Genomic DNA, 15,103 nt, shown 5'->3' on the forward strand with positions numbered 1-15,103 from the left:
TTAAATGTAAAATGTGCCTAGGAATAGTGTCGTGTCCCAAGGGCAATCTTTCAGACCTTGAATCAGAATATTTGGTATTAGAGTAAATATTTGGAACATCCTTCTAACCAAGCCCCGCGACCCTTGCAGCTGACAATATGAAGCGTTAGGGTATGCTTAAGTACGGTTAGGTTGATAAGGCTTGATTAGGTTAGGTTTGTATCAACAATGGATGTACTTCTTCAATTTCCTTAAACGTTGATTTGATTTTCACCTTACGTGACGTCATGACGTCACTCACACTTTTTGACCACGGAATAACGTCCATAATACAAAAGTTTAAGTTGCTTCTCTAAAACAAAAAGTCACGATGGGACTAACGGGGCTGATGGAAAATGAATTGCATTTTCCTGAATTGAATAAAACCAGACATAAAGAAACGGAAGTTGTTCCTTGTTCCTCTATTACGTTTTAAAGCATGCTATCATCTTCGCTGGTCGATAGTCCTTACATCCAGTTGTGATGGATTCCTGCGGAGGTAATTCATAAACAATTTGAACTAAGAAATCATTGTCGTCCGGCGTTTCGATAGACCTCATAGGACAAGTTTGTCCCAGATACAAAGAGGCGAAGTCATAAAACGGCCTGTCAGTGTGTGATCGGTTGAAGTTAGTCAGGTTGTCTCGAATGCGATGGCGTAGACAAGGCAGTCCAAAACCAACTTCCAAAATACGAAGTTGACAAATCCACGCAGATACTTCGGTTTGATCGAAATCTGGAACAGCTTCGAGGTACAAGTCGTTCTTTCCTGCTGTGGCTGGAATAGAAAGATGCGATGAATAAAAAGATATTTGCACATCCTGGGCTGGACATGAAATAGTGTTGCTCACGTCAAACTTACAAGGAATTGTTACCCGAACATTCAATGCCGCTTGACCATGAACGTAGAATTTATCATCCCAGCCAATGTCATCGGCTTCGAATGATATTGGCACAGAGTTATTCTAAGGACGAATAATTGAACAAGTCATTTCTCACATCGACAAAATAATCTTCATCAATAAGCTTACGTTTTCAGTAGTTACAAATGTCAATGAAAGGGATTGGCCTCCAATTATAGAAGACACTGTGTTTGAGCCTGCTGGTGTGGAATTGGCCTTGGTACTGAAAGATAACTCCAAAACCACGGTGGTTGGGTCAGGTGAAGTATTTTGGATGTTAGAGTATTCGAGCAGCAACGATTCATCAGCATTACGAGTCTTGACAAGCCACTCAGGAGGGAAATAACCAATTGTTCCGGAATGAATAATACGAGCTCCGACCGGGGAAATGTCTGTTGAATAGTAGTTTTGTTTGTTTATTTTGTTTGTTACGAAGGCAGATGGCAGCTCTCTCGCTCGGCCTGCTATCTAAATGATAGGATATTGAGGGATATTCCCGCTTTGTCATCACAGCCAACAATAATTATTACCTCATCCTCGGAAATGACCCTGGGGTTCGCCCATTTAAGTTGTTAAAGCAGCAACTTATGCTTTAATTAAATACCGCAAAAAAACTTGGCTTTCCCTGGGATCGAACCAGGATTCGCAAATTGTGCAGCAGTACCAATACGGTATCCACGCAAGCCTTTGTTGAATTTTAGTTTCAGGAAATTTAACAACAATATTTCTCAACAATCTTTCCAATTTACCTTTGTCCGCCAATCCGTCCATTTCGATATCGAAATTAGCCCATCCACTAGGCACTATTACTTTTACTTTGAAAATAGCTGCATCTCCCACAACAATCCCATCTAATAATGTTACATTGTTCAAGAGGACGCTCTGAAACAGTAAGAAGAATAGTAGGAGTAGTAGTAGTAGTAGTAGGAGTAGTAATAGTAGGAGTAGTAATAGTAGGAGTAGTAATAGTAGGAGTAGTAATAGTAGGAGTAGTAGAAGGAGTGGTAGGGGGAGGAGGAGGAGGAGGAGGAGGAGGAGGAGGGAGTAGGGAGTAGTAGCAGCTGCCAATCCACTCTGTTTACCTACCGAATCAATTGTCACTGTTCCAATTGGGTCAGGTTCGGCAAATGGTTGGATTTCAACTTCATGAAGGGCTGTCCATAGTTTTGAGTTACCAATTTTTAAGCCAAAAGCCACATTTCTCACTTTGCTTGCACTAACGGTGTCAACGTTCAAGACATGGATGGGTACATAAAAAACCATCTTATTCTTTTCTTCTGTTACGAGTCGGTCAGCTAATGAAACAGATTGAACATAAACAAGATGATACCAGAGTGATATTTATCCGGGTGTGAAGTACCTTCTCGATTGATCAGCATTGGATAACTCAAGGAAGCGTTTACAACCGACAGTTCTGTTGGCGAGGGAAGGTACTTATCTTTCCAAAACTTTGGGTCACTGCATGCGAAGGCGTTCCCTGTCTCGAAAGTAATCTGACCAATGTGAAAAAGATCCTGTGACGATTCAGAATATGAACAATGAGCTGAACATTGTTTTTCAATACAAGTGGAATATAAATCAAAAGAGCCAAGAAGCTACAACCTACCGAGTATCCTAAGGGCTGAAATGTCCCAAAATCTATAGACACTGCTGGGTCAGTAATAAAGGCCTCTATTACGAAAAGGGCAGACGAACCCTTTGATATTATTGTAGGAGGATTCTTGAGTTCCACTTTAGCTTCATAAATCTACAAAGACGTTGAATTAATGCGTGGCCTAGCATCAGGTTTTGCAAACTTGCCTTTTCAATTAAGTTGGCGGTCATCTTGGCTTGCCCAACCCATACATAAGTATCTTCACCATATTCGGCTCCTGCAGTGATGTAATAATCTTCTCCGTTAACCATTCCAGGAGAAGGTACCATCACTGCTTGAAATTGAACGCCAATTTTGTTATTCACTAAGTCCGAAATGTTATTCGTGTGCACTTGTTGGAATTGAAGTCTCGTTTTTTCGACCTGAAATAATTCCACAACATTGATTTGAACAGAATTCCATAAATTGTTAAACTCACCAAGTTCGGAAATTCATGCATATTTGTTTCGGTGTAATGAGGATATTCCTGAATAGCTTTTATGTTTGAGCCTCGAGGATCAATCATGTGCGCTTGGCAGATATGGAATCCGGCAATCCCTAGTGTTTCAAAAGTTGTTATTAGATCGACTAAACGGTTTTATTTCCTATTCTGAAGCCAGTTTTTTTAAAGAGATATCCGAAGAAGCCAACAACTAATATCGTGCTTAAGTTTCAGCTGATAGCTTTAAAAACGGGTCTCTGTTCTTCTCTTTTGCACACCAACTTCTTCTGCTCCACTAATATACCCCCTCTAAAATAATTTTCTCTCTGGTGATCATTATCAGACGTTCTTGACACTATTACTGCTCACCTGTGTCGGGTTTTAATCCAAAAATCTCAATAACCAAATCGGTTTTTTCACTGATTGCTAATCCAGGAAAATCGATTTCCATGTTAAAGGTAATACTATCTCCGATGTTCATTTCTTCCTCTCCCAATGTCTGCCGCGCAATCTCAGTCATATTTACAACCACATCATCGATCATATATCCAGCCTAGAACACAATAACCGAATCGTATTTGATGGTCCGGACGGTGATGGTTTCATATTTTCTCACAGCTCGTTTTGTCCTCCAATGGTCCATATCGTTGAGGTCTTGGCTTATAACCCAATCCTGACCAAGATCATTCACAGTTCCTGGGGTACATGATTAGAGGTTGGAAAATCTGTCCTTGACGTACGCGATGGTAATTTTCAAGATTGATGTTGCATTTTTTAAACGAAAACTTTTGGAAACCTCAATGAATTTGTGATTAAACTAGCTAACTTGGTTGACATGGAAACGATCTGTAGTTCAGTGGCTAGTGATGAAGAAAATGTCCCTGGCTACTGACTGGACTATTGGATAATACACTGATTTGCCTTACTCGCATTCTAGGCAAGATTTCTTCAAGTGTCAACCCTTCGCTCCTAACGAAAAAACTTTAAATCACAATCCAAGAACGGATTATAACTTCCATAGATTATCATGCATGATTATAAACACGATTATTTTATGCCAGTCCTTCACAGAACAGTATAGCCTACTTCAAACTTGCTGTTTTATTCAAGTTTGAAGTAAAGCCATATTGATGTTAAAACTTTTTGGAAGCCATCTGATTTTTCAAGATAACTTACCTGTAACGAATGAAGATATTGTGCCTAAGAACATGAGGAGGCCCCATATTGACCACATAATAGACGAAGATCTCAACTCGTAATGTGAAAGTTCCTAGTGTGTGAATACCCCGGACTATTTCAGAACAAGAAAGGTCAAACCTGGTTGATTGGTTGTTATTGCCAACCATGCATTCTTTACGAAACCAAGGATTCATGAGTAAACATATTGATTTCAGTACACGGTTTATTATTGAGCAATATGAATTTAGAAGTGCTCTATACATAAAACCAAATAAGAAGGATGAGTTTCCTTGTCCCTCACATACAACAGGAATTCCATGTCAAAATCAGTTTGTCAGCTTTGTAGAGCCCGCGGTTGTTTGCTAAAATCAAAGCAAAAAAGACTTTAAAGCTTTAAAAAACTTAAAAAGCCAAGAGACAAATCTGCCAGCGGAACTGACCCATATAACTTGTTTCAGTCCAAAGATACGGTTTTGAATGAGGTGTATAATCCCCAGGAATTCCAACGGCGGGTTTCAAGTCTCCAGGAAGGCTTCCCGTTAGTTCCATTGTTACACCATCAGTTGTTGACACAAAACTGTCGTCTTCTCCTTTAAAATAAGTCCGGCCTCGTCCAGGACTGAAACCTCCAATTTTCTTTACGTACATTGGCAATTCTGCAAAAGGTACATTTCACTCTTTTTTTTTTATTTCATTGTAAAGAAAAAGGTGTTTAATAAAATAGCAATTCCGTGGCAAAAAAATTGGAATGATTGACAAAGAATTGATTGGTTGCACACTAAGGATGCAAGGTTGATATTTTCTACTCGTACTCACGTGTAAATTGAATGTCGCTGTCTATCGACATGACTGAAAAGCATGCTGTGCCATTAATTCGCGGATTTGTGTCGCAGAAAAACAGTTGGTCTCGAAGATTATCAACCGCAAAATGTCGATATTGGTCTGTATCTGAGGAATCGATCGTCTCTCTTTTGGAAACACATTCGGACAATTCTGGTTTTGTCTCAGAGGGCAAGCAACCAAAAAATGAAACCCTAAAATAGAAATTCCGAAATCAATTACTTCTATTTTCTCGTCATCAGTTAGAACTTACTTACCCATTGATTGCCAGTGGTAGAATGTCAAGATTATTGACTGAGGAATCTTCTCTTATGCCAATCCTTAAGAATCGAGTTTCTAGCGGTTCAATGAAGTGAATGATGTTGCTAATTGACATGTCCTTCTCCAACACTTTAATGAAGTTGCCAGGAACATTGCTAACCAAAACAGCGACCTTTGTGACCTTGCGAAATTTTGAATTGCTGAATTGCGAATGGCTTGTTAAGGCCATTCTGTTGACACGAGCTACAGTCAAAAAGTCGTATTCTAAATAATTGTCAAATATTTCTCCGATTCTAACCGCAGGTGACCAAACTGAAAAAATGAGGCAAAAGGAGCATCAAAATCGAAAACAAGCGAACTTATTCTTGACTGAATGAAACCCACCACCTGTTGTGCCGATTGAATTGAAAGGGTTTGACAAGTCTGTTATCATTGAGCTTGCCATTATTTGACATTTTTCAAAAACAGGGATATGATCATAGCATTCTTTGTAAAAAGAAGGAACTCTTGTTATGGGGCTAGAATTAAATAACATCACCATTGTATTGTCGTACCAGAAGCATGAAGTGTGACTTCATGAAAGGCCCAAGGTCCACAATTTTTGGCGTTGTGAGTAGAAAGGAATTCAGATAAATTGGAGCCACACATTGGTGCAACTGCAATCGTAGCTGATTCAATCCCAGAACCCGACAATCGTTCCGATAATGGGTCAACAGTTAAGGTGAAATTCAGCTGAATCACATCGGGATAAGTAATGTGTGGAAAAACAAAATCCAAGTAGCTATCATTAGCAAAAATTGTCACTAGATCAGTGGAATTAGGTAACGAGTAATTAGAGGTAAATGTATCCACGCTTGTGTAATCTAAGAAAGATGGTACCACCATTCGAATATTGCCTGGATGTCCTTCAATTCTAGAATCATTTTCATGGTGAATCAAGACACTAAAGTGGAGACTCGAGCTACGGAAAAATTTCTCAATTTAGCGAAATTATCATCAAACTGATGCTTTACAACTTACTTTATACGATGTGTATCATCTTCATTGACGAGAGCCAAAACAGCATTTAGGTTGCCTTTGTCGTGCTCGATCGCGTCAGATCGCAAGACATTCACCATTTTATTAGCTAAATAAAAGAAGAAGAAAGACTAACGGAAAATGACAAAATATATAGATATAGGAGTCTCACCGACTACCACAATTTCACCAAATTTGACCGCAAGAGCGACATTCCATGAGGACCCATTTGTGGCTAAGACATGATCACTCATTTGAACTTCAACTTCTATGGCAAATCGATCGTCTCTAGAGGCGTTGTGGTTCTTTTGTTTCTTTGTAAATCCAGTATTCATGACATATCCCAAGTCAATTGTCACGATATCTCGCTTAAAGGAATAGGAGTGTACGAAGTCACTTGAGATAAAAAGGCAAAGAAATATAACCACAAAAGTGCGTGCACATTCCGGGACCAGTTTAGCGAGTTGATCTCTCTCTCGGGTTTAATTCTTCAGCCACATTATCGTCATAAAAAGAATATTAATTTCAGAAGCATATTTATATCAACTTTATATAGTGCTTTGATTGGAGCCCAAGTTCAGACTCAGCTTGGTTTCTATTTAGATGGAGCATATTTTGATTGAACTAATTTTGACCACGAGTTAAACGAGTTATTTTAATTGACTCTTCTCCCACATTAGTTGGAAAACGTACTTTCTTAGGTCGAGAAGTGATCGAACATGTGAAGCAGATGCCAGAAGTCAATAAATTTCAGTTCCTAGATTTTGAGCATCGACGGGTAATTTTTGTGGTAAATTTCCTCCTACTTATGAAGAAGGGCAGGTGTCTGAAGACCTGGATCCTCAACAGTACCTCAAACATATTCGCAATTAATTGGGTAATTGAAAAAATGGGTTCGAAACTCGTTCCAACTCAAAAATGCCAGTTTTTGCAGTTCATAAATTTCCCCATGCCTTTTTGCATTTTTTGGGCAGCCATGAGGATCATAATTTCATACTGAGCCCGATATTTTTCGTCCGTCATTTACCTCGGTGAATAAGGACACAATTTACTTTGTCATACAAGTTTTGTCCGCTCTTTTAACTCAGATGCATATCTACGCGTACACCAGTGATTTTTACAACCATCTTTCCTACGGTTATCCAGTTCAAATCCTGAGTGTTCACCACTATACCTGCATTAAGGTTGTCACATTTGACGTCTGCTGAAATATTGTTCCATACGCCGATTGTAGATGAACCTTGGCTGACGTGCATGGAATGTTTCGTCCACCTTCAATGTCTCCAAATCTGACATCTGTTATATGGTACACCGCAACCCCATCAGTAGAAGGGGTTAAAAATGTCGCCTCTATTTGGACTGTTTTTTCAAGAGGCAAAACTATAAGGAATGGGATCCACACCTTTTGACTTGTCTCAGTGTAGATTTCAGAATCATCCAAAGGCGACACGGTAGGCTCCTCAGGTAAAAGGGTGTCAACACTAAAATTTTGCGGCATTTCACTGGTCACAACCATCGTGACATCAATCTGGTCGGAAAGACTTTCAGAAAATCCTCCAACAGGAATAACATGAGCTGTTATACCAACACTTCTGCCATCTGATACATCACGGACACGGACAACAGCCTCCACAGTGATCTGTGAAAAAGGAAATAAAAGCACAAATAAACTTATTCTAAAAGAATAGACCTTATTATCTCTTTCAAAGCTTACTAAAGAGGCATCATCAATGGAGTCCACTTGAACATAGCACACACCTTGCATTCTTACTAGAAGTGTTCGGTGTACAGTTTCACTGTGGAAATGGTAAAATAAAAAAAAATACAAATGGTTTGGGACAGAAGAAAAAAAACCGTTACACAATACCTGCCAATCATTTTGCTCTCCGTTCCATATTCCTTGATTACGTCTTTAGTGACATCAAGGCAAGGAAGATTTTCCCCAACTTTGACCACAGCGATGTCACAGACTTCCAATAACACGTGATCTTCATCGTAGTGAGTGTTGTTGATCATTAGAATTATGTCTCCTAAATAGTTTTCAGGTACTCTAATTTCAAAACGCATCAATTTGGGAGCCCTCGAGTAGAAAATATCATCAGGTCCAGTTAATGACTTGTATGTTGTGCCCTCTATTCCCCGATCATGAGTCTAAAAGACAGAATTTGAAACATTTGTCGTGCTTTTGACTCCACCTTGAAAAAAACCAATTAAATTACTAACAAAATCTTTGATAATGCCAGAAAGTTCGATTTCTGATTCTCCTTGAATAGATTCAGGATCAAGGCGATGCAAAACATTCAACACTTCTGGGACAGCTGAAGCACCTTGCATACAAACTTGAAAGTAAGCCTTGATCTGTATTGAATCATCATCCGGAGTGAGGTCATGTATTATAGGATCTCTTCCCCAATTTGTAAGGCCCTAGATGAAGTGTATAACCTATGCAGCTCTAGTAATCTTTAACGATGAACAGAATTTTTCTTGAAACACGCACCCAAAACGTAAAAGTGGCACTTTCGCCGCAAACGTCTCCAGTCTTGTCATGTTGAAGCTCGATGTTTTCATAACCAGTCACCGTTGATCCAGGGGGTTGCGCACATGGAAAGTTTTGTCCAATATGGGTGATGATTAGTTTGCAAATCTTGATTTGGGGTCCAGGGGGCTCTATTACGAATTTATAATCCGCTTTCGTGCCTGGTTGAAACTTCATGATGTATTGAATATAGAAACCTTCGTTCACATTAAATAGAGGTGAATTGCGCCCCCTTGTTGTGATGATTGGATATGACGTGACAAATGGAACGGGTTCAGTGGTATTACCAACCGTTTCTGAGAACAGGTTTACTTTTTGTAGATGCAAAAGCTCATAAAATGGCAAACGTCTTACCATTAAAGTTCAAAGAGGTGATAATGTTTGGCCCCATGGGTGTGTTTTGAGCTTCATATAGCATAGATGACACCCAAATCGTGTTATTTCCAAGTCTCACTCCTCCACTGATTCGAACATTGGACCCTAAATGCAGTGAAAAAATAACTTCTTAAAATTAATCAGTAATTAATCAGCACATAAAAAAATGGAGGCACCTATGTTGTGACATGGGAATTTAAAATTACATACATGCATGATTATACATATTTGGGTTTTTATAGGACTGGGTGCAAAAATGCCGGCGTATATCGTGGACCGTGAGTTTCCATCATTCAATTGTTGTATTGACAATTAGGATTTGCTGAGCCGAGTATTCACAGAAATTCTTCATGAGTAGCACGGGGTTGAAACTCAAAAGACTCACGTTCTGATTAAAATATTTCATTTGATCTACACAGCCTTTTTGAGAGCTGACAGTTGTTTGTTTTATGGAAGCACTGGTCAATCTGGTCAGAAAAATAATGATAAGTATGGGCAAATCCGTGGCCTAATATTGACCCGACTTCAAAACACGGTTCAAAACCGTCTACGAATGAGGGCGCAAAACCTTGTAAACTATTGCTTGGAACAAGTCGGGTTCAAGCACCCTGATGTTGGGATGTTAACCTAGAAGAAATTCTAGTCAGAAATCGATCAAAAGTTGAAATCAAAGTGGGAGGACTTCGAAGACTTAGGTTTAGAAACGCCAAAAAAAGCAAGCATTTGAGTTCGTTAGTTACTGAAGGGTAGTCAAAGGTTTCACGAGGTCATTTCTCGGGTCACCAGAAGGGGCTTTTGAAGGTTCGAAAATTTGGCGAAGTTCAGAGAACAACAATCAGGACCAATCGTGACAGTACTGGATGGGAAGTTTGTATCGAAGAGAGATTGATTACATTGGACATGTTTTAACGATGTATATATAGCGTAAGAAATGTAAATGTCCTAAAACATACTCGCAATACATAATTTTAACGTGTATTAGGTTATTGGATATTTATGATTTGGCAAAGTAAATGCCAAATAGAAAATCCAGGTAGCTTATTAAGAGAAAATTCATACCTGGATCAACGCTTTGGCCCCGTGGCAGTTCGTAAACTAAACTTGCTGTGAAAGAATTGTCGTTCATGTAAGTGGAGGGATAATTTAAGGGACAGGTTCTGCCAACATCAATGTTTCCAAAGTCATTGAAGGGTTTCGTATCGTCAGATTTTGAATACACGTCCTTCAAAAGTGTGTCTGAATGTCTAACGCACGGCAAAGCTTTCCCAATGTTGATAATAGAGGCTCGACAAAGTCGGAGAGAAAAATCAGTGACATCAAAATCTGGGACCGCTTCAAAATGCAGGCTTTCACTACCCGAACCGCCTAAAAATAAGAGAAGAATCAGCATTGATTTTTTTTTTTGGTTTAAGGATAACAGGAACTGACTGGGGATATGGACGATCATGTCGAACGCTGCTTGTCCGGCCAAATAAAGCTTATTATCGAAACCATACTCTTCTATCGCAACGGTTACGTCGTTTGGATTGGGCTGTAAAAATTTTTTTTGGGAACTTTTTGAAACTTTTGGGTCTTTTTCTTTTATGGGTTGATTTCGAATTTAGTACGTTGCTCTCAATGTCGATGAATAGAGTGGGATCCGATAAGGTTTCACCCCCAACTGAAATAATGGCCTCTTCGCCGGAGCTATCATCTGCAATTGATTGAATTGCAAATGCCGCCTCAAGAACCACTGTGGTTGGATTGGTATCATCTACATTTTTGACCAAGCCGAAATTATGACTAATCGCATTATCCGTCCGTCGAGTAACAGTCCATTCGGGTGGAAAGTAAGCAACTGTGCCAGTACGAATAACACGTGCTCCCACGGGTTCTAGTGGAGATCCTATGACAATAAAACTGGACAATAAATAAACAACATGGACGAGCTGTTGTCTCTTGAGCCAGAACCTGGGTTTGTTGAAAGAGTAATGTCGAATCTTGACCATCCCGGATTAGCAATCATTTCTATACGGAATATAACCGAATTCCCAGCTAATACTTTTCCAGATGACGTGAGGTTATTTATCATAGACACCTGTAAGTTCAATAACTATATAAAAATGTTTCGAATAAATAACCGAATTTTCAAAACACCTTCTTCAAGACCGGAACTTCTTGATTGACGACAGGGTCAGCTTTTTGAATGGTTATTTCGTGTAGGGCGCTCCAAAGCTTCTTGTTCCCAATCTTGAGGCCAAAAGATAAGTACCTAGTTATTCCGTTGGTTAGAGAATCGATATTGAGTACATGAACTGGCACTTGGAATTGGATGCGGTTCACGTCATTATTCACATCCCTTTTGGCTGAAATCCATTATGATTGAGTTTTTTTATTGGCGTTCAATGCATGTCAGTTTTGGGGCTATTATCACCTTCTCTATTGATGAGGAAAGGATATCGCAAGGTGGCATTATTGACAGTCAATTTTGAGGGCGATCGGATGTACCTTTCTTCCCAGAATTCCGGACGGCTGCATGCAAAAGCATTTCCAACGCTATATGATATTTGACCAATATGGAAGATGTCCTAAAATTTCAAGCACATTGATGACAGACATGCAAAATTAGAAGGGCTGTTAGGGGCTTAAGAGTCAATATTGGATTTATTAGAGAAATTTTGCCTTTGATCACTCCATTTGAAACCAACAGCCCAAACGTCAGTAACTTGACTTTAATGGAGACATTTCTTCGTAGAACGCCCAAACCGTAATTAAGAACCTCGGTTAATAAATAATGATTCTGTGAAATGGGTAAGCCAAGGACGAATTGTCTTGGTATTGGTTGAAAATGCTAGTTGATGGGCGGGAGTTTGCCATACATTTTGGTATTATCATCGATTTTTCCTCTTTTAGTTTGCCACATCAAATTTGGCCAAAAAGATATATTCGGAAGGTTCATGGGGGAAGAATAACAATTAAGAATATATAGTGCTCTTCCCTCACTCAAAACATGCGTTCAGATGAGAGAAAAAGAATTTTCAGGCATTTTTACTAACGTTAAAGCCCAGAGGTTGAAACACTCCAAATTCAATGTCTGCGCTAGGTTCTGTGATGAAAGCTGATATGGAAAACAGTTCGGCATTTCCTTTCCGAATGGCTGATGAAGGGTTGTGGAAATCAACTTTGGCATCATATTCCTGTTTGAACGATACGAAAATCAAATAGAATTGATTGTTTTTTGGTCGTCTTGAATAATTTACTTACAAGAGGAACGATTGATGTCTGGACCTTTGCCTGCCCGATCCAAACAAAAGACTGTCCAGCGAAATCAACACCAGTAGTTAGATAGTATTGCCTCCCGTTTTGGGTTTGCTCATGGTCGACGAGCACTGCTTGAAATTGAACTTTCACCTGATTTTCATCGTCAGGACTGCCTTCATCATTAGTATGTAATTGTTCGAAGGTGATCTTTGTTTTTTCAATCTGTGAATTAGTCGAAAAGCTTGAATATGAGTAAAATTGCTAGTAGACACTTAAAAATACAATATACAGTACGTAGGTAGGATAGTGCGCCTTTGAGTGATCATTGTACACCGGGTAATCTTGAATATATTTTAGCTGAGGGCCTTTGAACAGCACATGTGCTTGGCAAATATGAAATCCAGCCACACCTATTTGAAAACAAAATACATCTCATACTCATTCTCTCATAGAATACCTCTCATGGTCATTCTGCCCATGTTGGCTTAAACGACATCTCTTTTACAAAAAGTTGTTGAATTTCATAACCTACCTTCTTCCGGGTCCAAGCTAAAAATCTCAATATTCAGGTCAGATTTATTTTCAATTGAGATTCTTGGCAAGTCCAGCACGGCCTCAAATGTAAAGCTGTCTCCCAGGTTCACTTCCGTGGAACTGATGGTTTGACTTGCCTTCTCAATCATATGCAAAGTGATTTCACTGAGATCGTTGCCCAACTGAGAAAACAAACCCGGGGATTGGAATACTCTATGGCGCATATTTTCACTCCCATTCTTTATTAATAACTTACAGCTCTTTTGACGCGAGAATGATGCATGTGCTCAAAGTCAGTACCGAATTCCATAAGATTGCCGATCTCAACCATACTTCCAGATTGGTTCAAGTCTTGTGGGATTGGATTAGTTCATGAATTGATTCCTTTGTTCAAATTGAGGAAATTGAAATTCAATGGCTTCATAAAACTCATTACTTACCATGATTTAACACTCCGTTGTGCAGTGCCATCGAACACAGAATGTATCCAGAGAACATAAAAAGACTCATAAATTGATACGGTGACATTTTTGATTCTAATCTGAAAGAGACAAGACACTTAATGGAGAAGACCTTCAACACACTGTCAGGCTTCAACGGTTGTCATGACATTCAAGATATTGCTGAGGATTGTCGCCAAGAAAATCAGATGCATGACTTTCATTCTCATTACTTATTTACATACACTACGAAATATTAAAATCCATTGACGACGCTTTTTCAAAAGACCCTCTTTGATCATTCCGTTGTGCTAATAAGTTAACTCAATGCTGCAAAACGCCAAATGATTTGTTCCTTCCTAAATTTCTAACCATGTTTTGTACGAATAACACGTAGCATACCCGTAGGCAAGAGCAAGGGCAGCATAATGACGTCACGTCCGTGTTCAATATGTATGCAAAACAACGTGGGAAGTGAAAACCGGAACAACAAAATAATTCAGCTAAAAAAAAAAAAGATATTTTTCCGACTGAGGATGAGAGAAAGAGAGAGAGAGATAGGAGGTTGCGTCGATACGTCCAGAAAAAATGCGACACTTTCATTCTCATTTGCCGTTTGTGTTGTTATCATCGTCATTAAGCGTGGAATTGTCCGACTATTCGTACACGAGTACAGTGAGTTACCCTAAAGTCAAGTAAATCCGCGAATATCACTTTCATCGGGATGGATCTGACTCCCTCAACACCCATTGTTGAGGGCTGAATTGGTCTTGCACAACGAACATCGCTCTGCTGGGACACAACAATGCAACGTTCTGGCGTTTTGGAGAGATGCTGGCTCATCTGAACTCTTGAGACTAGGATAGAGAGGACCAAGCGCTTTCATGATATTCCCTCACCCGTCTATGAAAACTTGAAATACGCATACCATCCGAAAAAAATAGAATATGCAGTTTTCAGATCGTTTCTTTGCACATCCTGAGCGTATTCGCCAAGTACAACGGAGTTAGTAACCAAAAACGACCACATTTCGTGTTCACGTATTGGTGGACAGACAAACTGAAAGTTTATAAAGTGGGATATGACTACCTCGTTATCAAATTTTCGGGTCTATGATTTGAAGGAATGATCGAGTATGGATAATATATAAATATAATCTCTGTACGCGCTAGTGGAATCATTCTTTGGTTTGTGCTTGTTTTATTGTAGACTTTAATCATTCAAGAGGAAAGGAATTACCATTAAAACTTGCCTCTTCATACGTTTTAGCCCGTTCTTTCAATAAAATCTCTACATTTTAGCGTGTGGCTGAGGATTTAACTCTTCATCTGATCATGCTTTTCAGAGTTCAGAGAACTCTTTTTCGATAGCGGTAGGAAAATAATGGAATAAGTGAAAATCTTCAAACCACCTTATGGCGGCGTACTTTCGAAAATAGCAAAACCTCCAAATTTCACTGCATATTATTGCTAATTAATTGTCTATCATTGTCGTATGAGGAGTTCGTGTACCGAGTTGAGGATTGGGAACGCGAGACCTGGGACAAGTAAAGGAGACCACGCGCCGGAAACGAAACAGTTGATTTCATGATTGTACACTTAAAAAGTTCTATGAAATGTGTGCCTAGGTGCAAGCCGAAGACCTCATGGGTTTTATTGCCGCTAGCAGTAATAAAAAAGATGTAGT

At 39.3% G+C, this 15,103-nt stretch overlaps 1 protein-coding gene across 1 annotated transcript in view; it reads right to left on the reverse strand.

Annotated features, from left to right (window-relative positions):
* Positions 1-13,545, reverse strand: part of LOC131886687 (uncharacterized) — a 19,618-nt gene extending 6,073 nt beyond the window's left edge. The window contains exons 1-26 of the mRNA XM_059235086.1: positions 13,418-13,545; positions 13,234-13,328; positions 12,976-13,159; positions 12,738-12,853; positions 12,447-12,665; positions 12,239-12,379; positions 11,617-11,770; positions 11,340-11,548; positions 11,154-11,280; positions 10,811-11,088; positions 10,632-10,734; positions 10,263-10,568; positions 9,183-9,308; positions 8,790-9,124; positions 8,516-8,716; positions 8,160-8,443; positions 8,007-8,088; positions 7,467-7,931; positions 6,465-6,660; positions 6,296-6,401; positions 5,830-6,236; positions 5,660-5,761; positions 5,272-5,587; positions 4,991-5,208; positions 4,615-4,830; positions 491-796 (exon numbers count right to left, since the gene is read on the reverse strand). Coding sequence (XP_059091069.1) covers positions 491-796; positions 4,615-4,830; positions 4,991-5,208; positions 5,272-5,587; positions 5,660-5,761; positions 5,830-6,236; positions 6,296-6,401; positions 6,465-6,660; positions 7,467-7,931; positions 8,007-8,088; positions 8,160-8,443; positions 8,516-8,716; positions 8,790-9,124; positions 9,183-9,308; positions 10,263-10,568; positions 10,632-10,734; positions 10,811-11,088; positions 11,154-11,280; positions 11,340-11,548; positions 11,617-11,770; positions 12,239-12,379; positions 12,447-12,665; positions 12,738-12,853; positions 12,976-13,159; positions 13,234-13,328; positions 13,418-13,505 — 5,380 coding nt within the window. The 5' untranslated portion in view covers positions 13,506-13,545. The remainder of the gene's footprint in view (positions 1-490; positions 797-4,614; positions 4,831-4,990; positions 5,209-5,271; positions 5,588-5,659; positions 5,762-5,829; positions 6,237-6,295; positions 6,402-6,464; positions 6,661-7,466; positions 7,932-8,006; positions 8,089-8,159; positions 8,444-8,515; positions 8,717-8,789; positions 9,125-9,182; positions 9,309-10,262; positions 10,569-10,631; positions 10,735-10,810; positions 11,089-11,153; positions 11,281-11,339; positions 11,549-11,616; positions 11,771-12,238; positions 12,380-12,446; positions 12,666-12,737; positions 12,854-12,975; positions 13,160-13,233; positions 13,329-13,417) is intronic.
* Between the last annotated feature and the right edge of the window lie 1,558 nt (positions 13,546-15,103).

This window comes from Tigriopus californicus, chromosome 9 (assembly GCF_007210705.1).
Source record: "Tigriopus californicus strain San Diego chromosome 9, Tcal_SD_v2.1, whole genome shotgun sequence".
NCBI classification, from domain to species: Eukaryota; Metazoa; Arthropoda; class Copepoda; order Harpacticoida; family Harpacticidae; genus Tigriopus; species Tigriopus californicus.